This window comes from Brachyhypopomus gauderio, chromosome 16 (genome assembly GCF_052324685.1).
Source record: "Brachyhypopomus gauderio isolate BG-103 chromosome 16, BGAUD_0.2, whole genome shotgun sequence".
Taxonomy (NCBI): Eukaryota; Metazoa; Chordata; class Actinopteri; order Gymnotiformes; family Hypopomidae; genus Brachyhypopomus; species Brachyhypopomus gauderio.
Genome location: NC_135226.1, coordinates 16,574,423 through 16,599,817, shown reverse-complemented (window position 1 = coordinate 16,599,817; position 25,395 = coordinate 16,574,423). Strand labels below are relative to the sequence as shown.

At 43.4% G+C, this 25,395-nt stretch overlaps 3 protein-coding genes across 3 annotated transcripts; all 3 read right to left on the bottom strand.

Moving 5' to 3' along the window:
- Positions 1-3,520: 3,520 nt before the first annotated feature.
- LOC143478456 (olfactory receptor 4E1-like) lies at positions 3,521-4,438 on the bottom strand. The gene has a single exon (XM_076977418.1). The coding sequence runs from the start codon at positions 4,436-4,438 to the stop codon at positions 3,521-3,523; it is 918 nt and encodes a 305-aa protein (XP_076833533.1).
- Positions 4,439-8,004: 3,566 nt separating this feature from the next.
- LOC143477386 (olfactory receptor 4B13-like) lies at positions 8,005-8,943 on the bottom strand. Its single transcript, XM_076975967.1, has one exon. It carries the CDS (start codon positions 8,941-8,943, stop codon positions 8,005-8,007), a length of 939 nt encoding a protein of 312 aa, XP_076832082.1.
- Positions 8,944-10,149: 1,206 nt separating this feature from the next.
- Positions 10,150-18,313, bottom strand: LOC143477385 (olfactory receptor 4B13-like). Its single transcript, XM_076975966.1, has 3 exons — positions 17,390-18,313; positions 12,479-12,558; positions 10,150-10,309 (listed from the first exon to the last, which is right to left on the bottom strand). Exons 1-3 carry the CDS (start codon positions 18,311-18,313, stop codon positions 10,150-10,152), a joined length of 1,164 nt encoding a protein of 387 aa, XP_076832081.1.
- Between the last annotated feature and the right edge of the window lie 7,082 nt (positions 18,314-25,395).

Here is a 25,395-nt window from a genome sequence, read left to right as displayed (position 1 = left end):
AGTCTATACAGGGACGCAGCCCTCCATCCTTCTTCTCTACAAAGAAGAACCCTGCAGCTACGGGTGATGTAGAGGGATGGATAAACCCCTTCTGAAGGGCCTCATCTATATACTTTTCCATTGCCGAATCTTCAGGACGGGACAAAGGGTATGGTTTCGTTTTGCGTGGGAGCGGGGAGCCGGGCAGCAGATCAATAGCACAGTCCCCCGGTCTGTGTGGTGGCAGGTGACTGGCACTTTCTTTACAGAAGACGTCTGCGTAACTCCGGTACTGAGCAGGAACGGCAGTTTCAAGAGGGGAATCGGGGCTTTCTATGGACGAAGACTGGAGAGGTAAGTGCATGCAATGCTTGAAGCAGTGAGAACCCCATTTCGTGATCTCTCTAGTTTTCCAGGAGATATCCGTGTTATGAGACAGCCAGGGAAAACAGAGAACAACAGGATCATGGGGCGATGGCAGGAGCAGGAACTGAACAGTCTTGGTATGAAATAGACCTATCTGGAGCGTGACTGGCACTGTACACTGGGTAATCAATCCCACACCTATAGGTTGGCCATTCAGCGTGTTAACTCGTAAGGGAGGACTAACTGACGTAGTGGGAATACGTAATCGGCGGGCCATGTCAACATCTAGGATATTACCTGCAGCCCCAGAGTCTACAAGTGCTGACGGGTGAGTGGACATGCCACCCCAGATGACTTGCACAGGCACATTCAGTTGATTGTGACGATCTAAGCAGAAAACGGGGTTGCTTACGTGTCTGCTGGTGGGGCTCTCCTCTCCAGCGCGAGCTGGGCGAACTGGGCAATGAACACGGAAGTGGCCGCAGTACAGGCAGAGGTTTTCCTGAAGACGCCGAGACCTTTCATTTGAGGACAGTGGGGTCCTACCTAATTGCATAGGCTCCGCACCCTCTCCTGGTGTGTCAGGCAATGGCAGGGCTTGTCGATACGATGCGAAGGAGGGTGGATTCCCACAAAACGTCTGACGGCGGGCGAGTAACAGCTTGTCGACGTTCACAGCTGCTTGAATGAATTCCGACAGCGACTGCTCTTCACTGCGACAGGCGAGCTCCACTTGCAAATCCTGTCTTAATCCTTTACGGAACACGGTCTTGAGGGCTGGTTCGCTCCACCCGCTACCGGCAGCCAGGGTACGGAACTCTCGAGCATAATCCGCTGCGCTAAGTTGCTCTTGGCGTATTTCGCACAACAGGGTGCCCACGTCTCTGCCTGCAGCCGGGTGGTCGAACACCGACTTGAACAACGCAGAGAACTGCTCCTCAGACTCGAGAGACTGGTCTTTGCTGTTCCACAGGGCGGTTCACCAGGCACCGGCCTCTCCAGTGAGATGCGTCAACACGAAGTCTATCCTCTGCTTCTCGGTCGGGTACTGGGCAGGGTGATGCTCGAAGTACAAGGAGCATTGCATTAAAAAGTTCTGACAACGTTCCGGAGAGCCGTCATACCTCTCCGGTACTGCTTCAGGAATACAGGAAGGAAAAACTGGCGGAGCGGCGGCTACAGCAGCCTGATATTGAACTGACTGTATGGTCTGGACGTTCATAGCCACGATGAGCTGTCGAACCTCTCCCTGGAGTATAGCGATGGTATGTCCTTGCTGAGCCAGGAGTGCAGGTACGTCCGCTGGATCCGTTGTATTTGGCGAAGTATTATGTAACGTACTGATTAGGCAGACAAGGATCCAAGTGCGGATAATAGCCGCTTTTATTGAAACAGCGATTACAGAGTGATCAAACAGGCGAGTAACTCTGTTCAGGGTGTGTGGTGCAGGAGTGCTGTGATCGTAGTCAGGAAAGTCCAGGGTCACGCCGGTGAGACAGAAGCCAGGAGGTACAAAGGGACTAGGCAGGGGACGAGGTCTAGGAGGAGAGCAGAGGTCGGTACACGGGAAAGCAGTAACACTGAGAGAACGCTTGGTATGTGGCATGGCAACAATACTTCGCAACCGGAAGAGAGAGGAGGAAGCTTAAATAGTTGCGAAAGGGGAGGGGCGATGAGCGGCAGGTGTATCGCATCACACGGTGATCATGTGCTGTTCCTGACAGCGAGTGATGTTTGTGCATTGCTTTGCTGGGATACTAGTCCCCGACTGGAAAATCAAATCAGAATTTCTTGCCTTGAACATCAACAGCTGCATTCCAATTGGATAAGAATAATAAAACATATGCATGATTAGTGTTCTCCTTATCAGGAGAGGAGGTACAGTGAACTGGATGTTGGGCCAATGGAAAAGTATAGGGAGACAGGGAGATTTTAATTGAGGAGCAGACACCCAGATAAGGGAGTGAACAGAAAGACTGAGGGTCACAGACAGTAATTCACAAATTCCCTTACAAATAGCACAGCCATGCAGTGTTTGGAAGTGTGTTGGTGTTGTCACCTCAGTTGGTAGAGGGGGCTGTAAGACCTAATAATTTGCGCTTGGTGGTGTGATCACGTGGCTTTTGTATGTGTTATATCCCCAGGTAGAATGTGTTCCCACAATATAAGGCAAAAGCCAAAAATGTGTCTTTGTTTTTACTTATTTCTTTGAAACCACTTTTTCAATTAAACTTCATCAGTTATTCGTCATGTCCAGCGCTGCATCTGATCCATACCTGATGTAAATCGGTTTCACTTGCTTGATGGAGACAGTGAAATGGTGTAGGTAAAAATCTTGTCTTGTCAGCTCCTACTGTATGTGGTCAGAGCTGCACCCTGGAAGAACCCAATCAAAGTTTTCCAATCATTCATAAATGATATTCTCAGGAATGGTTGGTGCTGTGTGGTAATATAAACTGACATCATGAGCTTCTCTCACACTCTGGTCAAATATCCAGACCCAGCATTTCTTATGCTTGAGAGGGAGCAGTTTTATTCCAAATACTCTCCAGATATCCACACTTGAACCTTTAATTTTCAAGAAGATGCTGACCAATTAACATGAATGGCACAGAAAATTACAAATTCTTGTCATTTAAATTGGTTCTTGAGTAGTGGAGACATAAATGACAGGGGATAATTGTGCAATTTTTTTAGTTTAGTATCATTACTGGCTTTGATACCTCATGTTCAATAGCAAATAAATACCCTAGTATCCAATTCATATATTTATTTGTTAAGTCATCAATTACCTTTAAGTAACTGATGAAATGGAAAATTGCCTTTTCCAAAGCATTTTTATTAACAGATTTGCAGAAGTACTATATGCATCTGTATATTTTGGAAGAAACCAATACTATAGAAAAAGGGGGTGTTATTTTGATGTATGATCACACAATTATAGGAATACATTTGACTTGTAATATAAAATGTCAATAACAACATATGAAAAAAGAGTAATAAAAAAAATCTAAAATAATCCCCCATCCCCCTCTTGAATAAGCATGATGCACAAGGCTGAGCATGTTGTCTTTGGAAGAAAATCAGTACAATGTTCTCCGCTACAAAAATTAGAAAAGTATGCCTGGAAGAAGACATAAGACTGGCACTAACATCAGCCCTAACGCAGTGCTTTTCATTTTTTTACATACATTTTCACAAATTGGCGTCGCATCTGGGTCAGTTTCAATCCATATATTATGGGATTTAGGAGAGGAGGCACAACAAGAAACTGCATACCCAATATATTGTGCAAGACTAGCTGTGTTTGGCTTTTGACATAACGAGAATATGTGATATCAAAGAGCAGAGATACAGTGAAGTTTGAAATGGTGATTAAATGGGGAAGACATGTCTGCATGAATTTAACCCTCCCTGCTTTGGATTGTAAAGAAGTTCTGATGATGTGAATATATGAAATAGTAATTAATATTTCTTGGGCAACATTTGAAAGTATTAGGATGTTCCCATACACATCCATCATAGTCACATCTTTGCAAGATAGTTTAACAACCTCCCAGTTAGAGCAGTAAAGCATATCGATGTCATTACCACATAAAGACACACTGACTGTCAGCACTGCCCCAATGGCTGTTTGCAGTAAGGAGAAGAGCCAACTAAAAGCCAACAGTTTCATAACCTTCTGGAGTGTCATAATGGAGAGATATTCCAAAGGCTTACAAATAGCTACATACCTGTCGTATGCCATGACTGTTAGACATGTGATTTCACACAAAGCATAACAGAAAATTACACATGTTTGTATCAGGCACAGTGTGTATGATATAACATGGGAGTCCGATAAAAGATCATAAAGGATCTTTGGATAGAAAGCAGAAGCACCACATATTCCATTAACAAACAAACTGCATATGAACAGATACATAGGTTCATGAAGTGTCTTATCCAGAATAACTGTTATGACTAACATCAAATTTACTAAAAGTGTCAAAATATAGAAAAGAAGACCAAATGCAAAATAAATATGTCTGTTTGTTGCTGTGTCATTCAATCCATGGAGAACAAACATGAACTCTTCAGTGGAATTTTCCATCACTTAACAGTACATTTGTATACAAAACCAGACTTCAGTATTTTAAAAAGCATCATAATCATCATTCTCCAAAATGCATCAAAAGAAGAATCATTTTCCTGTGTAAACATCTCAATTAGACTTTAAATGTAGTTGATGTTAATTTATGGTTCCGACTTTCTATAGTGATTTACTTTCAGTGCTTCATACTCTTGCTTATATATCTCAATGTTTTAAGGTCTTGAGTTTAGCTCCCTAAAGATGTAATTTACTGCAGATCTTACCACGTGAGTTTGAATACGTAATGTTGCTCCCCCATTACACATGAAGGAAATTCAGAGACTGCTGGACAGGACCAGAAACCCTAAAAACAATAGAATTAGAGTAATAAGAAGGAAGGCCCCACATTACTTTATTTGTTAATGTTATACTAGTCCAAACTAGTAATTAGCTTTAATTTAGTTGAAAGAAAGGTTGAGTGCTGTATTACAATAGAACTGATGGAGAGTGCTATTCACTACAGCGATGGTGAACTGTAGGGTAAGCAATCCCAGAACTTTGCATATTGAGGATTTTGCAAAACCTCAGGCTCAGGGTGACACAGTGCCCACTGCATCCTTTCTGCAGGGTAGTGCAACCATGCAGTGTTTGGAAAATGCCCTGGTGTTGTCACCTCGGCTCCACTATTTTTGTCCATGATTTACAGGGGATGCATATTTCAGAGGGGATACTTTAATGCATGGTGCCGGGGATGATCATGTGGCTGTTGTATGTGTCATGTCTTTCTTTTTCCACTTGTTTGTTTTTTATTATTTTGTTGTGGCACACCCTACACAGGTGGCATGTTTCGCAACAATATACGCCATACCACCAATGTGTATTTATGTCTTTACATATTATTTTAAACCACTTTTCATTTAAACTTCTTCATCAGTTATTTATTATATCCAGACAATTACAAATTCTTGGCATCTAAAATGGTGCTTGAGTAGGGGAAACATAAGTGGGAGAGGATATTTGTGCCATTCACTGAGTGGAAATGTCCAGGGCAAGAACCATGAGACTACAGTACCCAGAGTTCCCGGAGACCCTTGCCTTGTTCCTCCTCCCCTCATTATTGAATACACCTGTGTGTAGTTTCTCATTGGTATTATATACTCAACTTTCTCCTGCCTACAGTTTACTGGACAGCAGTTTTTTTCATTGAGATTATTCCGTGCATGGTGTTGACCTGGTTTATTTATCTTCTGTGTTTTTTGGATTTGCCTTATTGTACAGTCGCCTCGGTACCGATGCTTGTACTTATCTGACCTGGACTCTTTAGACTGTGTCGAGATTTTTTTGCTCCAGAGCAAAAAACAGTGCTAATACTGAAACACGCGGATCTCACAGTACCCTTCAGCGTCGAGGTAGATGCGTCTCAGGTTGGCATGGGGACGGTTCTGTCCCAGATGGTGGCGGGCTCCCAGTTACACCCAGTAGCTTATTATTCACACAAACTCAGGCCTGCCGAGCAAAAATATGGGATTGGCAAACAGGAACTACTGGCTGTCAAACTGGCCCCGGAGGAGTGGTAACACTGGTTGGAAGGAGGTAACCATCTATTCACTGTTTTGACAGATCATGAAAACATGGAGTATATGCGTGGCGCCAGGAAATTTTTGGCCAGGCCAGCATGCATTTTTTGAACGTTTTAACTTCTCACCCACCTACCGGCCAGGTTCCAGGAACACCAGGGCGGATGCCCTATCACATATCCACCAGCGTGAGGGGAGTGACCCAGAGAAGGAAGAAGGGGCCATCTTGCCTGAAGATATGGAAAATAGATGATGAGATAGATGCAGTGCTGGCTAACAAGGAGGCGCTAGCTGGATGCCCCCCAGAGAGGACGTTCACGGTCCCTTGTCTGTGGACCGTTTGTTACAGTCATTGTTCTGTAAAAAGGCGTCCTTCCCGGTCTCTCTCTGTGTTGCATTATCCTCATTGAGCTCCATAATATCCTTGTACCCAGATATTACAAGTTCACTGTGGTCTTGTGCCTTTCTAGCATGTGATGGTGTGTGACTACTTGTTTCTGCCTTTCTCAAGTACACACAATTTTGTCTGTAAAGTGTGCCTTCAACATCCACCATGTAGGATCATGGACAAACTTTGGCCACACAAAGTCCTCTATGCCACCGACCAGTGCAATCCCCAGGGAGAGGCTTCATCCTAACTGGATCACCAGTGTTCAGTTCTGGGAGCCCTTTCACTCTACGCGAACGCCTCAGCCCCAATGTGGGTAGCGTGTATGCGTCTTAACATTTCATCATATAACAATACATTGTCCTCGATATAGCATTCCATTTTGCACATTTAGTTCGCCTCTGTATGGACAATACGCACCACAGGTGTCTCTTCCTGAGGGGCTGGCCAGCCTGACAGGATCACAGATTTTAGCTCCTGCAATGTTTCATCCTCTCATTAGTGATGCGATCTGATGTAGTCCAACCTCAGTTACATTAAGATGTATGGCCTGGTCAATGTGCTAATGCTTCTTCAATGCCATAATACTGCGAGTAGTTCTGATTGTTTATGGTCGCTCTGCTCAGCATGTCACTTATGAACATGTCAGGGCCTAGTTTGTAAACCACTGCCAGGTTGTAGCTTTGCAATTGCAGCAGCATGCTCAAGAGCCGTTTTGGTGCACTAAGTAGAAACCTTTAAAAAATAGTCACGATAGTCATAGGCTTGTGGTCCGTTTCTGCTGTGACCAGTTCACGCTCGTACAAATAGTGATGAAATCTATGCAAAGCATGCTAATGCAAGCATGCAAATACAATGTTTAAACATTCTTTTTCAATTTGTGCGTAATTCTGCTTCGTCTGTGTCAAACCATGTGAAGCAAATGCAACAGGCTGTCCATTTGGGGCTGGGGGACTTAATTGTACCCACACACTACATTACTGGAAAAAGTCTATCATCATTATCAGAAACTTCCTCTATCCACTTGACACTATGCACCATGAGCATATTTCTGGATTTGTCTTTGCTTTTCATTCTGCATACTTTGGAATGATTGGCTATTCTGCAGGAGTTTCAGGTCTTACCAAAAGCAGGACAGTACTCTTTTCCTTTTGACTGTTGCCGCAGTAACCACAGTTCTGTGTTCTAGGTGCTGCATGCTCGTTATCTGGCCACCTTGGTCGCTCGGTGCTTGTGTCACTATTCTCCAAACAATTGCCTTTTTCCAAAGCATTTTTATTAACAGAAATGCAAAAGAATGTGCACATAGAGTGGTGTGCATCTGTTGGTATCTTTTGGTAGAAACCAACACCATAGAAAGTTTTGTTTGACTTTTTGCTGTATGATCTATTACATAAGAATATATCTAACCTCTAATTTACAATATTTATAACTACACATTACGAACAAATAGTAATATAATAACAAAAATACAGGAGTCAAAAATGCATGATGCACAAGGGTGGCAATGCTTTCTGTGGAAGAAAATTAAGATGGTGTTTGCTCCTCTAAAACTTTATACACAAAACTTTAAACATAAAAATTATGTCTAGATTAAGGCAGACAACATATTGCCACTGACATCAGCCCTGTCTTACTGCTTTAAATTTGTTGACATACATTTTCAGAAACTGCCGCCTCATCTGGGTCAGTTTTATTCCATATATTATGGGATTTAGGAGAGGAGGCACCACAAGAAACTCCATACCCACTATATTGTGCAAGGATTGCTGTGCTTGGCTTTTGACATAACGAGAATATGTGATATCAAAGAGTAGGGAAACAGTGAAATTTATAATGGTGATTAAATGGGGAAGACATGTTTGCATGAATTTAACCCTCCCTGCCTTTGACTGTAAAGATGTTCTGATGATGTAAATATATGACGTAGTAATAAATGTTACTTGGGCAACATTTGAAAGTATTAGAATGTTCCCATACACATCCATCATAGTGACATCTTTGCAAGATAGTTTAACAACCTCCCAGTTAGAGCAATAAAGCATATCAATGTCATTACCACATAAAGGCAGTCTGACTGTCAGCACTGCCCCAATGGCTGTTTGCAGTAAGGAGAAGAGCCAACTAAAAGCCAGCAGTGACACAACCTTCTGGTGTGTCATAATGGAGAGATATTCCAAAGGCTTACAAATAGCTACATACCTGTCATATGCCATGACTGTTAGACATGTGAGTTCACACAAAGCATAACAGAAAATTACACATGTTTGTATCAGGCAAGGTGTGTATGATACAACATGGGAGTCTGATAAAAGATCAGCAAGAATCTTTGGATAGAAAGCAGAAGCACCACATATTCCATTTACAAACAAACTACATATGAACAGATACATAGGTTCATGAAGTGTCTTATCCAAAATAACTGTCATGACTAGTGTCAAATTTACAAACAGTGTCAAAATATAAAAAAGAAGACCAAATGTAAAGTAAATATGTCTGTTTGTTGCTGTGTCGTTCAATCCATGAAGCACAAACATGAACTCTTCAGTGGTATTTTCCATCACTTAACAGAAGATTTGTATACTAAACCAGGCTTCGGTATTTTAAAAAGTATCATAATCACCATTCTCCAAAAATGTATGAAAAGAAGAATTTTCTTGCATGAAAATCTCTATGTTATAGGATAGGTGAATATCTCTACATATATATAGTTCTTCATTTATTGTACATTATGGTGCTGACTTTCCCATAGTCTCTTACTTTCAATCTTGTACACTCCTGCTTATATATTCCATCTGTTTTGTGGTCTGGTTGGTGGTGCTGATTTTGTGGGAGCTCCCTAAAGATGTAATTTACTGCAGGATATATCACGTGTGTTTAATGCGTAATGTTGATCCCCTGCTGTTTATGAAGGACAGAGATATTTACTTCACATTTATATATGACATTTAAACACCTTTTCCAAATATATGTAAAACAAATTGGATTTGTTATAGAGATGTTCATCTCATAACCTGCCACCCACCTGGACTTGTTTCCATACTTCACATCTGAGCCCTCAACCTAAGCCTCCATGCCATTGTGTATTATGGTACATCCAGATAGAATGAGTGGCACCAAAGATGCATTAATGGTGCCAGTGGGACAAGCTACAGCCGTAGTTATCAGGGAGATCAGTACAGATCTGTGGGAATGCTTGGTGATGTATTAGATCAAATCCATGTGGAACTGGTGGTACTGACTACACCTAAACAGTGCCAATGTGGCTGGCCTTAGTTACTGGGGAGGCCAATATGGATTTTTGGGGTTAGGATGTGACTGGTTGCATAGGGGTAGCACAGTTGTTTTTGGTATTAGCATTGTACGCAAAGCCTATATTGAACTGGTGACGCTGAGCCCGCACTGGGTATGGCCTTATCCACCATGGAGGCCAGGGGTATTTTGTGAATTTAATCAGTGATAATTATATAGCCTAATCAGAAACAAAGGAGATTTTAAGCTGATGCTGGGAGATCCATGTTAATGGTAATGGGTCCAGGCTCTCTTGCGTGTTGGTAGATGCAGCAGCATCCCTGTAGGTGGAGTACATGAAACCTTGCTCCTCATGTACCTCAATATGTCTTGCTGCATGGATGCTACCAATAGCACGATGCTAGCAGCTACACCATTCAGGCAGAGCTCAGATATGTGGGCCCACATGATGAGTGGCACTCTCTGGAACCAAAGTCCATTGGGAGGACAGTGTGGATGAGGGTTTGTCTGTGATATTACCAGGTCCCAAAGTCCCAATTGATGGCTCCCAAGAAGGAGAAGAAGTGAGGGATGGGCTCTTGGAAGATTGCTTTCACCTCAGGATTACTTTGGCCTGAGTGGGCATCTGGCTTGATGTTCTTGGACCTAGATTGGTAGGTGATGGCGTAAACAAACCTGTAGAATACCAACCATGCCCATAGTTCCCATAGGTAATGGCGGTTCTTGTGGGCTATTACCATTACAAACAAATGCCGTGCTCCCTCCAGCCAATGCCTCCACTCCAAATTTCAACTTGATTGCCAGGAGCTCTCTATACGTGATACAGTAGTTTCTCTCAGCAAGAAATAATGTCCTGAAAAAGAATGCAACAAGCTTTAGTTTGGGGTTATTGTGAGTGCTGGGATAGTACTCCTATGCCTATATCTGAGGTTTCCACCTCCATGACAAAAGGTTTAGTGGAATTGGGGTGCTGTAGTACAGGGGTGATAGTTTTTTAAGTCAGTGAAAGTTTCTTCTTCCACTGTGGCCTACATATGCATACCTTCTGGTTGACCTTTAGGAGGCTAGTGAAGGGTCCATCCGGGCCCAGGTCGCGGGGGCAGTAGCCTAAACAAAGAAGCCCAGGTTTTCCTCTCCCCAGCCACCTCTTCTAGCTCTTCTGGGGGTACACCGGGGCATTCCCAGGATACCCAAGAGATATAATCTCTTGTGGTGGAAATTTCAATATTTCCTTTCTTTCTATGCTGTATTGTATATGTTAATCATATTAGTCACGTGATGGATGTATAAGCTAGAGCTTTTTACCTATATATGTGTTAATCATGTAGGACACTGAAGCCATTCAGTGTCTGGTGTGGCTCAGTAGGCCAGGAGTGGCCAACCTGCGGCTCGCGAGCCGCATGCAGCTCTTTGCCTGGTTTCATGCGGCTCCCCAGCCGGTCCGCGCTCTCACCTGCACAAACGATCTGTGCCGTGGCCCAGATACCTCATCAGCTCTGAGGGCAACAGACTGCTACATCTTCTTGGAGCACGGTTTGTTTACATGCCTAGCGAGCCACTAGTACTTTTAAAACCGGCGTAGTGAAAAACAGGAGACTAGCGGCATGAAGTGACACTGCTTTTAGTTTAGTTGGTAAGACGAACTATGGTGAGAGTCTTCTGTCACACGTTTTGGAATAAACCACATACGAGGTGCAGCAAAGTCACCGCACACGACTGAGGGAGGCTTCAAAACTACTGCCGCTGTCTGTTCTCTTCTTCCTAAAGGTGAGCGCAGGTCAGTGGCGTTGTAACGAGTGTCGATAACGGAGTTTATCCACTTTTGACCTAGAAAACAGCAGTTGCATAACAGAGCTCGTAGTGTGCGCCCACCTCCTCAAACCGTGCCAAAGTTCTGAAGCATATCATGACTTATGTTTATATCGAAGTTTGTGTTTATGTTTTTTTTTTTATGTGCTGTTCACTTAGCTTGAGTTCACCCCGGTATTTTCATCAAACGCGCATGTACGTGAGATGAAAACACCGCTTGCCAGTCAGGAGGAAAAGATCATTTCAATAAACAATTTGTGTCAAGTTTGCTCTCAAAATGGCAGAGAAAAAAAGCACAAGGGGACCTTGTGTCTTACTCAAGGACACCTCAGTCATGGGCTCAGACCTGGGAATCAAACCCAGGACCCTTTGTGTGTGTGTATGTGAGAGAGAGAGAGAGAGAGAGAGGGAGAGAGAGGGGGAGAGAGAGGGGGAGAGGAATGGATGGGTGATGTTCAAGTGTGCCCATGTGTATGATGTGGCTCTTTGCTGTAACACAGTAAAAAAAAGTGGCTCTCTGACGGGTTAGCCACTCCTGCAGTAGGCCTTAGAGGAATACTCTCTTTCCTCTGCCATGTCATCGGCCCACTCTGGGTGCCTAATGTTCCTAGGGTGACCTCGCTCTTATCCATACTGGAGACACCAGCTGGTCTCCTAGTCTCAACATGGAAGTGGCCACAGTGGCACTCAGTCCATCATGCTATCACGAGGATGCTGAGTGTGGATGGGGCATGCGAGGGGAGAGGCCAATATACATCTGTCAAATCATGTGTTAATTATGTCATGTTTACCCAATCATATTTAGTTAATCACCTCATGTTCACCTCGTGGACACCGTGTGTGCTTATGATTAAAGTATAAAAGATGAGAGTTCCCAGGGGGGAATGGGCAGATGCCTTGTGCATCTGTAACAGGGGTCTCTGGAACTAATCCATACTTGCTTAATTAATCCATACTTGCTTAATACATTTATTTTACTCTATTATCATACCCAACTGCTTCTGACTTTTATTGTGCATACCATTTAAGGGTTACAGAATTTCAACCACACTCTCCAACATGTCCTGGATCTTCCCCGGGGTCTCCACCCAGTTGGACATGCCCGGAACCCCTCCCTAGAGAGGCACACAGGTGGCATCTGGACCAGATGCCCGAACAACCTCAACTGACTCCTCTCTACATGGAGGAGCAGCGACTCTACTCCAAGCCTCTCCCGGATGTAAGGCAGAGCCCAGACACCGAGAAATGAGAAAACTAATTTCAGCCGCTAGTATTCGCAATCTTATTTTTTCGGTCACTACCCAGAGCTCGTGACCGTAGGTAAGAATCGAAAAATAGATTGAACAGTAAATCGAGAGCTTTGCCTTTTGGCTCAGCTCCCTCTTCACTACAACAGTCTGGTACAGCGTCCGCAAAACTGCAGTCACAGCACCGATCCGCCTGTCAATTTCTCATTCCATCCTTCCCTCATTCGTGAACAAGAACCAGAGATACTTAAACTCCTCCACTTGAGGCAAGGACTCACTCCCGACCTAGAGAGGGCACTCCACCCTTGTCTGACTGAGTACCATGGTCTCAGGTTTAGAGGTGCTGATTCTCATCCCGGCCGTCTTGCACTCGGCTGCAAACTGATCCAGCGAGAGCTGCAGGTCTCGACCCGATGATGCCAACAGGACCACATCATCTGCAAAAAGAAGAATCCTGAGGTCGCCAAACTGAACCCCCTCTGCCACTTGGCTATGCCAAAAAATTCTGTCTATAAAAGTTATGAACAGAATCTGTGACAAAGGGCAGCCCTGTTGGAGTCAAATCCCAGGGGGAACCAGTCTAACTTACGGCCGGCCATGCGAACCAAGCTCCTGCTCCGTTCATACAGGGAATGGATAGCCCATAGCAGTGGGGCCTATACCCTATACTCCTGCAACCCCCCCAAGAGTAGGGGTGGGCAAACGTTTTGACTTCCGGGCCACAATGGGTTCTAAAATATGACAGAGGGGCCAGGTCAGGAGCATTTGGAGCAATATAATTTATTATTTTTATTAGTGGTGGGCCGTTATCTGCATTAATGGCATTCTATAATGTGATACTCTTATGGGCGATATAAAAAATATCGCCATTAATCTATTCTTAAAGTTGGGTTGGGAGCTGGGTCAAAATAGGTAAGCAAACTATGACGACTTTCATCTTGATAGTTTAGCTCGGTGTATTCCTAACCAAATTGCACAATAGGGGGCGAGAACGAGTTTTCAAACCTGTGAATTACAAAGACTAACCCAAAATAAATCCCACATGTGCTTACATGGATGCAGCCACGAAGCCGCCAGGTTTGCTTCATGGAAAATTTATTTTTAAGAAGCTTCCTAATGAAAACATTGACAAGACTAAAGTTGTTTGCATCTTATGCAATGCAGAATTAGTTTATTGTAGGAGTTCTACCAGTCTGAAGTACCATTTAAACGCAAAGCACCCGTTTGCTAATGCCGCTGACGCTGGGTCAAGCACTGATGCAGCCCAGGGGAAGAGTCATCGCCGCTGAAAACAGGTTATCCAGCCCTTGTACTAAATGTTGGCTTACATTTCAAATCTCATGTTTAGCTGAATAAACATGTTATCAACCCCTTTTAATGTACAGTATGTACAGTAGGCTTACAAATTCATGTTTGACTGAATGCCCTCTTAAAATATGTAGGCTTACAGTAATATTTTCATGTTTAACTGAATAATCTGTTGAACACGAGTAGCCTACATTTTATTGAGCATGTTTTTTTCTTCAAGTATCAAAGTAGAACAGCTTTCTCAAGCAGTCATTGATGCATTTTGGAAACAAGAGATGAGCCCCTGGTCTAATGCACCCTCTGTATTTAGAAACCCCATCTCAAAGATGGACTTTTAGTCATTACTTGGGTAGCACGCATCTTCTGAATTAGCCATTTTAATCTAAATTAAGCTAGATTAATTTCAAGATTTCAGTGAGATTAATCTAGATTTGATAAATTAATCTATGCCCACCCCTAATTTTTATATATCTCAATTGAAGGTGCAAAGTTAATGAAATCAACATGTAGGCTACAGGAAAAAGATCAATGGAATACTTTCAACATTCAAAACATATTATTACCCAACGAAATACTCAAGCTCAATAATTTCTAATTGTTTTAAACCCAGCAAAATCATGGACGGATTTTCCTGAGAGATAGACTGCATTATATGCTGCCTGCAGCAGAAACTAGAAAGGGGTTTTTAAATTGAGAGCAATGTGCAGCGTGTTAATTAAGCTACAATACCCCTGATGTGCATAAATGCACACATTGCGATTAATTAAATGACACTCCTCCAAACTTTGCTTGTTGTATTTCGCGATCGATCGCCAGTGGAGGGCGACATATATATATGGATCAGAGGTAAATAAACTAGATTTTTTTTTTCTCCGTGTGAAATCTGAAGTGTGGCGTGAGAGCGTGTGAAGACGGTAAAATGCGTGTATCACACGCTCAATGCGTGAGACTTCAGAACACTGCTCGGCACTCTGTGTCCACTTTCCTTTGGTCCGCTCATTTTTACCGAAGGGCAAAAACAGCAGTGGGAAAGTTACACTCCAACAGAGGTCAATGTGTGTGGATTATCTATTGGGGGAAACAAGGGTATTGCAGGGGAAAGGGTGAAAACAGCTTTCCCCTCCTGAGTTGCCTGATGGTTTGCTAGAATCTTCTCGGAGCCAATCGAAAGTCGTCATCTGATCCAACTCATCGCTAGGTAGTGATAGGTTGACAGCTCAGCTTCTCTTTTTACCTGAGTGTCCAAGACACTGTCGTGGAAATTTTCTGAACATGGATGAGGACTGAGACGTGGTTAAAATGATTATTTTATTACAAAAATATAAATATATAAATAGGACAAAGACAGACACAGACATGAGAGTCTTATTCAAGCATGATAACTCTGAAGGCAAGGGGGGCAGTCCCCTTTGCTTTTATACAATCTCAAACACAATTCAGCAGTTCTAACAAGCATGTTATCTTAAGCACAGCATGTTCCAAAACATAGGCGCCCAGCAGGCTACTTTGTCTCACATATGTGTATCTCCTAATATGGACTTCCCTATGTTTAGCGGAAGAAACTGATGTATCAGTTGAACGCAGAGAAAGCTAAATGACCCAAGTATAGTAGCCTAGTGACTACCAGTTAACAAAGTGCTCCCCCGAAGGGGCAACTTCCAGTGTCCTCTCCAAGAACTTCTAGAAGGCCGGGTACTCTGAACTGCCATTTGGTGCATAAGCACAAACAACACTCAGAGCCCATTCTCCAACCCAAAGGCGCAGGGAAGCAACCCTCTTGTCTACCAGGGAAAACCCCAACACACAGGCAGCGAGCCAGGGAGCTATATGTAAGCCCACTGCAGCCCTCCTCCTTTTACCCTGGGCAACTCCAGAAAAGAATAAAGTCCAGCCTCTCTCAAGACGATTGGTTCCCGAACCCAAACTGTGTGTTGAGGTGAGCCCAATTATATCTGGTGGGTATATCTCAGCCTCGCATACCAGCTCAGGCTCCTTCCCAACCAGAGAGGTTACGTTCCATTTCCTAAGAGCCAGCTTCAGTAACCGAGGATCGGTACGCCAAGGCCCCTGCCTTAGGCCACAGCTCAAATCACAAAGAACCGAACCCCTAGTACTACCTTAGGAAGCACCAGTAAAAATTCACAAACCCGAAGAAGCACTGGATGTCATGACCCACTTAGAATATGGGCCACTCTGTAATGGCCTCCATCTTACTACACTGCATGCATATGCAGTCTATTGTGAGGTAGCCCATAAAGCTGTTATCATACAGGTGGAATTCATCTCCAGTACGGCTGATTCTGGAGAAGCATGTGTTGGATCCTGCATACGTCGTGAATATGTTGGTCGGTGGAAGTGAACAGATCAAGATGTCTGTGTAAGCGACAATGGATCTACCCAAGAATTCCCAAAGGACCCCAAGAAATGATGGTTTGTACATGTGATACAGTGTGGGGCATCAAAAATACAAAAGGAGAGTTGTTCCTGGTAGGTGGTCCCATCACCATCTATGAGCACTTCCTCATTCCAGCAACAGACAGTAGCCGTCATCGCTGCACATTCAATCAGCCGAGAGAGAGAGACAACAGGGCGTGTCACGCTTGCTCCTACTTTTATCATACCAACTGTTCAGAGTTATTCTGCTGCCTCATCAGCTTATATTTTGTTCTTTGCTGTTGATGGAGTATAAAGACTATCAAACAATCTCCTTGCCTCTTACCCCCCTCACTGTTGCCATTACAACAAAAGGTTTAAACTGACAAGGACAAAAGGAGGGAATTTTTTGCTCTTTGGATGCATAATGAGATACGTAATATGAAATTTGTAAATATATAAGAACATTAAATGAGAGCTTTAGATACGAGTAACATTATTGGGTCATACATGCTAGTGTTGTACCTGTTACATTTTTATGAAGCTTTTATGACTAGTAATTTAAAGACTTTCAAAGTTCAATTAACACTGCCTATGTTCTTGTTTATTAGCCTCTTTAACAACAGTAGTTACATTTTCAGGGACAGAGCATACAGGACAATCACACAACCTTAAGTTGCATAAAATTCCCTCTGAAGAAAATTGGTGGAATCACAGTAACCTACAGCTTGCTGTTGCAATTGATTAAATGGACTGCAACGGTTTTGTAAAAATAACCTCAGGTGTTATATTGTAACTTACCATTATAGATATGAGATCAGACATTTGAACACAGGAACTTTACAAACATCTTTTCTGAAAATAAAGAATGAATGAGCCAATCACATAAACAAAGCATGTTATTACCCATGGGTGAACATATTTTTTCAGATGAAAATCATTTGTTCCTTTTAATCTAGGAAAGTGTTCCTGGATTATTGGAGAAGTCACCATGCTACGAACATCAGCTTTGGCTCACTCTGTTGAATTTCTTTCTGTACATTTTCACAAACTGATACCGCAGTTTGGTCAGTTTCATTCCATATATAATGGGGTTTAGGAGAGGAGGCACAACAAGAAATTCTATACCCAAGATATTGTGTAGAGCTTGTAGTGTTTGACTTTTGTTATAACGAGAAAACATAATATCAAAGAGAAGAGAAAGAGTGAAATTTGTGAGGGTGATTAAATGAGGAAGGCATGTCTGCATGAATTTAACCTTTCCCATCCTGGACTGTAAAGAAGCTCTGATTATGTGAATATATGACACGAGTATAAAAGTTACTTGGAAAACATTAGAAAGTATTAGGAAGTTGCCATACACATCCATTATAATCACATCTGTACAAGATAGCTTAACCACCTCCCAGTTAGAGCAATACAGCTTGTCGATGTCATTACCACATAAAGGCATTCCAGCTGTTATCACAACACCCACGGATGTCTGCAGTAAGGAGAAGAGCCAACTAAAAGCCAGTAGTTTCATAACCTTCTGGTGTGTCATAATGGTGAAATATTCCAAAGGCTTACAAATAGCTACATACCTGTCATATGCCATGACTGTTAGACATGTCAATTCACACAACGCATAACAAAAAATCAAATATATTTGTATCAGGCATGCTGAAAATGATATAACATGGGATTCTGATAAAAGATCAACAAGGATCTTTGGATAGAAAGCAGAAGCACCACATATTCCATTTACAAACAAGCTGCATATAAACAGATACATAGGTTCATGAAGTGTCTTATCCAGAATAACAGTTATAACTAGTGTCAAGTTCACAAACAGTGTCAAAATATAGACAAGAAGACCAAATGCAAAGTAAATATTTCTGTTTGTCATTGTGTCATTCAATCCATGCAGTACAAACTGGAACTCTCTAGAGGAATTTTCCATCACTTGTTCTCTGCACAGCAATACCAGACACCAAGCTTTTAAAATGTCTTATAAGCATAATCTTCCCAACCCCTCCCATTCCACTCCCAGCCCTGAGAGGAAAAATAAGTATACATTTTTTCTCTACATTTAAAATGTTCATAACTAGTTCATGCAATGTTCATAACTTCATGTTAATTTACTGGTCATTGTTGTACTGACTTTTCCCATTGATTTCTGTGATCAAATATGTTATGAGCAACAATGATGTGGGATATCTGTAAACATGCAATATCTCATTAGCTTAAGTCTCTACTTGTATAGAGATATTATATATTCAGTTGTTTTTGTGAATTGAAATGAACATGTTTGTAGTCACATGCCTACTAGAAGTACCAGAAATTTCAACCTCCCCCCTGAAGTCCTGAAAGAGGGTCAAAAGACCCTTAGTCCAAATTGACGACTCTGGTGGCTCCAATTAACATCTATTAATTTGCAAATGTGGCCATTGCCTGAGGAATCAGTAAGGGGGGAGTAGAGCTGAACTCACACAAACGTCTCTCTAATAATTTAAACAGTTGTGAAGTCAACTGGTTATATTTTGAACTTGTATCTCTTGGTTGCATTGTGGTGCACATTTTGAACAAATTGGTTTGATTTACAGTTTTTTTTTTTCTTCAATTGGTTTGGCTCATTTCTTGAAACCGAGATGACATTCTCAAAACACCATGTGAAACACAGCTCAAGAGACTTTGCATTTTGAGGGCACTGACAATTTGTGTGAAACACATTTTGTTTTGAAGCATACGTGAAGTGTTTTGGGAGAGATGTGAACTTTTGCTGCTGATCCATGATGTTGCAGCATTATCCAGGTCATTTTGCCAAATGTACATGTAGTTTGCAAAACGTACAGTCTGTTTCAAGAAATATGTTAAAGTTTTTCTAAAATAATTTAGTAATGATTTTCTTTTTAAAAAGATAAGTGGGTTCAAAATTACAGTTTTGAAAAAAAATAAACCAAATTAATTGTGTTGATCCACCTCAAAAAAGGTCATGCAAAAGACTGTAAGTTGGTCCTGAGTGTGTCTGCCCATCCCCCAGCTGCATTGTTGTGCAGGGGACATGCATAAGGTGAGAGAGGCAGTCAGAGGGCCTGCCTGAGAGCAGCAGCTACAGAGGACATGATGTAAGTTTAGAAATATATACAATAAAGTTTTAATTTTATTGTCCCCACTCAGACAATAAAAAATTAAAATACAGTGAGCAAAATAGGTTTTTGAACACCCTGCAAATTTGAAAGTTCACCCACTTAGAAATCATGGAGGGGTCTGAAATTTTCTTCTTAGGTGCATGTCCTCACTGTATTTTAATATTTTACTGTCTGAGTGAAAGAGAAAAAAAATGGGGTCACTAAAGTGGGGAATAGCCACAATACTGTAGCTAGCTTTCTCCCCAAACAAGTGAGTGGCAGACTGGGTGGATAATTGTATGTGAGTGCTCTGATGAGACCATTTAAACTTTATTGTATATTTATTGTATATATTTCTAAACTTACATCATGTCCTCTGTAGCTGCTGCTCTCAGGCAGGCCCTCTGACTGCCTCTCTTCACATCTCTCCACACTTACGTATGCTTCAAAACAAAATGTGTCACACAAATTGACATAGACACAAATGCTTCTGGTCATTACTCACAGTTGTACCTGGCTGTAACATTTCTAATTTTCTATTTTAAATATTATTAATAATAATTAATTGTGCTTTGTTGCTCAGATAAAACTAAACTAAATACAATATATATGACCTTTATATTATAAAATACAATAAACTGAATAGATCTAACTAGAAACGAAATGGCTAAACTCAATGGAAAACAACAGTTAGTTGTGAGTTTAAGCATGCCTCCTCCTGTGGTTTGCCAATAATGGCCTTATTTCCAGAACAAAAGCGCCTGTTCACAGCTGATTATAGGGTGTTAGCTAAAATCCTTCAAGTCATTCGAACCCATCTCTGGTTTCCAAAGGTAGAAATGTTAAATGACCCTTCTCTGGGACTTCTAGTGTAAAACAACAAAGGCATGCAGAAAAGTGCAATTTCTCATACAAATGACTCCTTTGTTGTGTGACGATGGCGGCTTGACAAGGATGAGACACAGAATCCCGTCTTTGCGTAACAGACGTCAAGTTTATTTGTACAGATATTGCGCAATCAGCGCACGATAAACAAACACAGCGCACACAACGTGCAGACAATAGACAACGACGAGCACAAGACACTGCGCGAACGCACATTAAATAGACAGACCACACAAGTCCCACGTGATGACGAGACAAGCCACAGGTGAGACGAATAATTACAAGACACACCCCCACCCACGGAGATAGACAGACGCAGACGAGTAGACGCAGACGCGTAGACGCAGACGACGTTAACACACACCCCAAAGGGAGGGTTTGGGGACCGTAACGTGACATGTAGATGTTACGACCCTGCTACAAACATCCGACAAGCTTGTTTGTCCAGATCCAAATCAGGTGTGAAGTAAAATAAAGCACAGTGAATACAATCCATGGTATTTCAAAAATGTTATTGTCTTGTTTACCATTTGTATATTCATTTGTAACGCAGCATGGGCTGCGGAGCGAGGGGACGGACACAAATGCTGAGAAGAGCGAGATTTATTACAGGGCATACCATCATCGTCGTCTGGTAACCAGTCCGGGTTCATAACAGGAGGGCAGTCCGAAAAACAAGCGTACACGGGCATAACTAAACAGAAACACGAGTAACGAACAAGGAATCAAAAAACCAGGAAACACACTACAGGCAATGAAAACATAGAAACAATGAAACATCCAAACGGTCAAAACAATCGACGAGGGACAAGGGACACTCAGGGACTATATATACACAGAACACCAAACATGGAACAGGTGAGGGCAATGACACGGGGGCGTGGTAACAAATGAGGAATCACAGAGACAAACGAGCAGGGCGGGATAAACAAGCAAGGAGCACAGACAAGAGGGAACCCGGAGTGACAGCTAAGGGAGGGGGCGAAGCCATACGTGACATTACCCCCCCCTCAAGGCGTCCCACTCCGGGGCACGCAAGGGCAGACGGGACAGGAACCAGACTAGGACAGGACAGGGAACCATGGGGCAGGACGAGAGACAGCGGACACAGGGCAGGACACTACAGGACAGACCGGAGGGACAGGACGAGGGACCTGGGGTATGGCAGGGACCGGAGATAGGGAGACTGGCCAAGAGCTGGGCAAGGATTAGGCCGGACAGGGGACACAAGGAGACCGGACAGGGTTGGGACGAGGTACAGGAGCAGGACAGGACGGGACAGGACTGGGAACAGACACAGGAGTGGGGCCAGGGGACAGGGCAGAGGTAAACACCGAGGCAAAGACACTATCGACAACGGTGACAGGCACAGGCACAAAATGGGTAATGACTTGGGGAACAGACACGGGGGACAGGGACCTGGAGGAACCGACCAGACACAGACACAGGGATGGGCACAAGGACACGAACAGGCACACACACAGGAACCGGGACCAACACAAAACCAGGGATGGAACATGGGAGCAAGGGGAACATGGGCGACGAGACAGGGGCACAGGGCGGAGCAGGGGGCACATTCAGTCCATGACCCATAGAGGGCAGCACAGTCTCTGGGGTAACAGGCGGGGTCCGCTGGCGGGCAGCGGGAACAGGCGGCGTCCGCTGGCGGGCAGAGGGAACGGGAGCCGGCGTGGACGACCTCTCCTGGGTCGCGGGGACGGGAGCCGGCGTGGACGACCCTTCCTGGGTCGCGGGGACGGGAGCCGGCGTGAACGACCCCTCCTGGGTTGCGGGGACGGGAGCCAGCGTGAACGACCCCTCCTGGGTCGCGGGGACGGGAGCCGGTGTGGACGACCCCTCCTGGGTCGCGGGGACGGGAACCGTTGTAGACCTCCTCCGGGTCACTGGTACAGGCCGCCGAGGTGAGGAGATGCGTTCAGGGGCCGTGACCGCCACCCTGACGTCCTCGGGGGGCGTGACCTCCGCCCTGACATCCTCAGGGGGCGTGACCGCCGCCCTGACGTCCTCGGGGGGCGTGACTGCCGCCCTGACGTCCTCGGGGGGCGTGTCCGCCATGCTGACGTCCTCGGGGGGCGTGTCCGCCATGCTGACGTCCTCGGGGGGCGTGTCCGCCATGCTGACGTCCTCGGGGGGTGTGTCCGCCATGCTGACGTCCTCGGGGGGCGTGTCCGCCACGCTGACGTCCTCGGGGGGCGTGTCCGCCATGCTGACGTCCTCGGGGGGCGTGTCTGCCGCGTTGACATCATCCCGGGTCCGAGCCGGCCACTCCTGGGGTGCGTGGCTACTACGTCCCCCCAAAAAATTCTTGGGGGGCCTTCGGGGAGCGGCTTCTGGAATCGGCACAGCGTTCCCACAGCGCCAGGGGTATTCCTGTCTCTGGGTTGTTCGAGCTGTAACACAGGAGAGTCGAACCGAATTAAACCAGCCAACATCTCGTTACAGTGAATGAACTCACCAGTCTCGCTCTCTCGCTGTGTCCTTGGTGGCTCGATTGTTATGTAACGCAGCATAGGCTGCGGAGCGAGGGGACGGACACAAATGCTGAGAAGAACGAGATTTATTACAGGGCATACCATCATCGTCGTCTGATAACCAGTCCGGGTTCATAACAGGAGGGCAGTCAGAAATACAAGCGTACACGGGCATAACTAAACAGAAACACGAGTAACGAACAAAGAATAAAAAACCAGGAAACACACTACGGGCAATGGAAACATAGAAACAATGAAACATCCAAACAGTCAAAACAATCGACGAGGGACAAGTGACACTCAGGGACTATATATACACAGAACACCAAACAGGGAACAGGTGAGGGCAATGACACGGGGGCGTGGTAACAAACGAGGTATCACGGAGACAAACGAGCAGGGCGGGATAAACAAGCAAGGAGCACAGACAAGAGGGAACCCGGAGTGACAGCTAAGGGAGGGTGCGAGGCCATACGTGACATTATTACAGCAGAACAGAATTACAATGATGAATAAACACAGCCTGGGAGTATGACGTCAGGGTGGGCTGGTGCCAAAACAACAATCAGAAAAGATCTAAGACCAATCAACTGACTAAATTGCCTAATATTAGAAGTAACAGTAACATATTTTGACAGTTTCTCTTGCTCTAAGTCTACAAACTTAATTGAATCTCTGGAGAAACATTTATGAAATGCTGAAATGGTTTGGAATTAGATTGTTTTAGGTTTAACTGGAGCAATTTCATCTGTAACTAATCACTTTTGAGTTGCAGCAGAACATCAACAGACTTCAATAGTTTGTTTGCTGCCATGCACAATTTGTTTATAAAATGTGTAGCTGTGTTGTATATTATGAACCTCATCTTATAACTGATGCACCGGTTATCACTGTCACAATATGCAACAGTCCTGTGTCAACTGTAAAGTCCATAAAGTTCCTAGGAAGATCTACGATCTGAAGTGGGAGGCCAACAACAACAGGGTGTGCTCCCCTATCCTCCTTCGAAGACTTGTACATCTCAAGAACCAGGAAACAGGCATGGAAAATTTGTACAGGTCTCTCATACACTGGATATGACCTCTCTCTAGTGATGCCCTCCAACAGGTGCTACAGAACTCTGTATACTAAAACTGATAGACACAGGGGCACTTTCTCCCCTCAAGCCATCACCCTCATAAATAGTTACTATACTTATAAGTAAATTATTTTTTTATAGCTATAACAAGCTACAATAAATGTATAAATATTATGCTTTACAAGAACTTTACTCCCAAAGTTACTAGTGATGTTAGCATTGCTACACCTGTTGCCTCTGTATGTGTTTGTTCTCTTGTACCTAATACCTAATTTGTGAATATATCTTGTATATTGTGTATGGTATGCAGCTGCCTGTATTGCTAAAGGTACCAACAGACAGAACCAAATTGTGTGAACATACCTGGCCAGATTCTGAATCTAGTTTATCCCTGTCTCTGTGTATTTAAACCCTCCTGTTTTAGTCTGTCATTGCAAAGTCTTGCTTAATGATGTTTAGCGTTTCTGTCCTAGCCCAGGTCCTCAGGGGAGACGCCCACTCTCAGACACCCCCAGAATACAACACTCCCTCATACTGATTTCAACCACCTGTTGTTAACAATGACAATAAAGACATTTCAGCCAACCCCCCGCTTCTTGCTGCTTCCACCTCACAGCATTATTATTGTTTATGTATTATTTATGTATTATTTATTCGAGCATATATAATCTTTCATTTCTATTCAAAAGATAACCAAAGACTGACAAAGTACACAATAAATTGACTACTCTGGAGTCTTAATTAATGAAACAACTGCAAAAGTTGTTAATTTAACACTAATTTCCCTTTTTTTAAGCGCTTTGATCACCAAATTGGTTTAATCCCTAGCAGTGACAGAACATACAAGCCCATCATCAAATATTTTTTATTTTGCATAAAATTACCTGTGGTAGAATCACTGTAGTAAGTGTGACATATGCCATGCTGTTTTGTGATGCAATCAAGGGAATTGTAAGGTTTTTGTAAACCTAATCATACAGGTATTTTCTGTTTTTATACCTTTGTATCTAAAACTTTTTAAACACTGAACACAAATACCTTTAAAACATGCTGTTCTGAGGCTTTTGGGACTGTTATAAAAAAAGTAACGTAAAAAACATTTTTTACAAAGTGAAAGGAGGAAAAGTATCATACAAACAAATCCTATAATGACCCTCAGGTTTGATTGTTCAATTTTAAACACTGAACACAGAAGACAGGTTTTTATAAAGCAAAAGGTGAAAAAGCCTGTTACACAAACAAAGAGCATCGTGAAACCTAGATTAAGACAAATAGATCAGGAGGAAGTTGTTTATTGTAATATTTCATCCAAGCAGCTGATTAACAGTAGGCTATAGAGCAGTAAGTCATTCATAACTGCACATTGGTAACCACTAGAAGAAAATCACCACAGTGTTTTCTCCTCTGAAATGCAGAACGGTGTGCCTGATAAAAGTCTGAAGAATTCCTGACACGGATA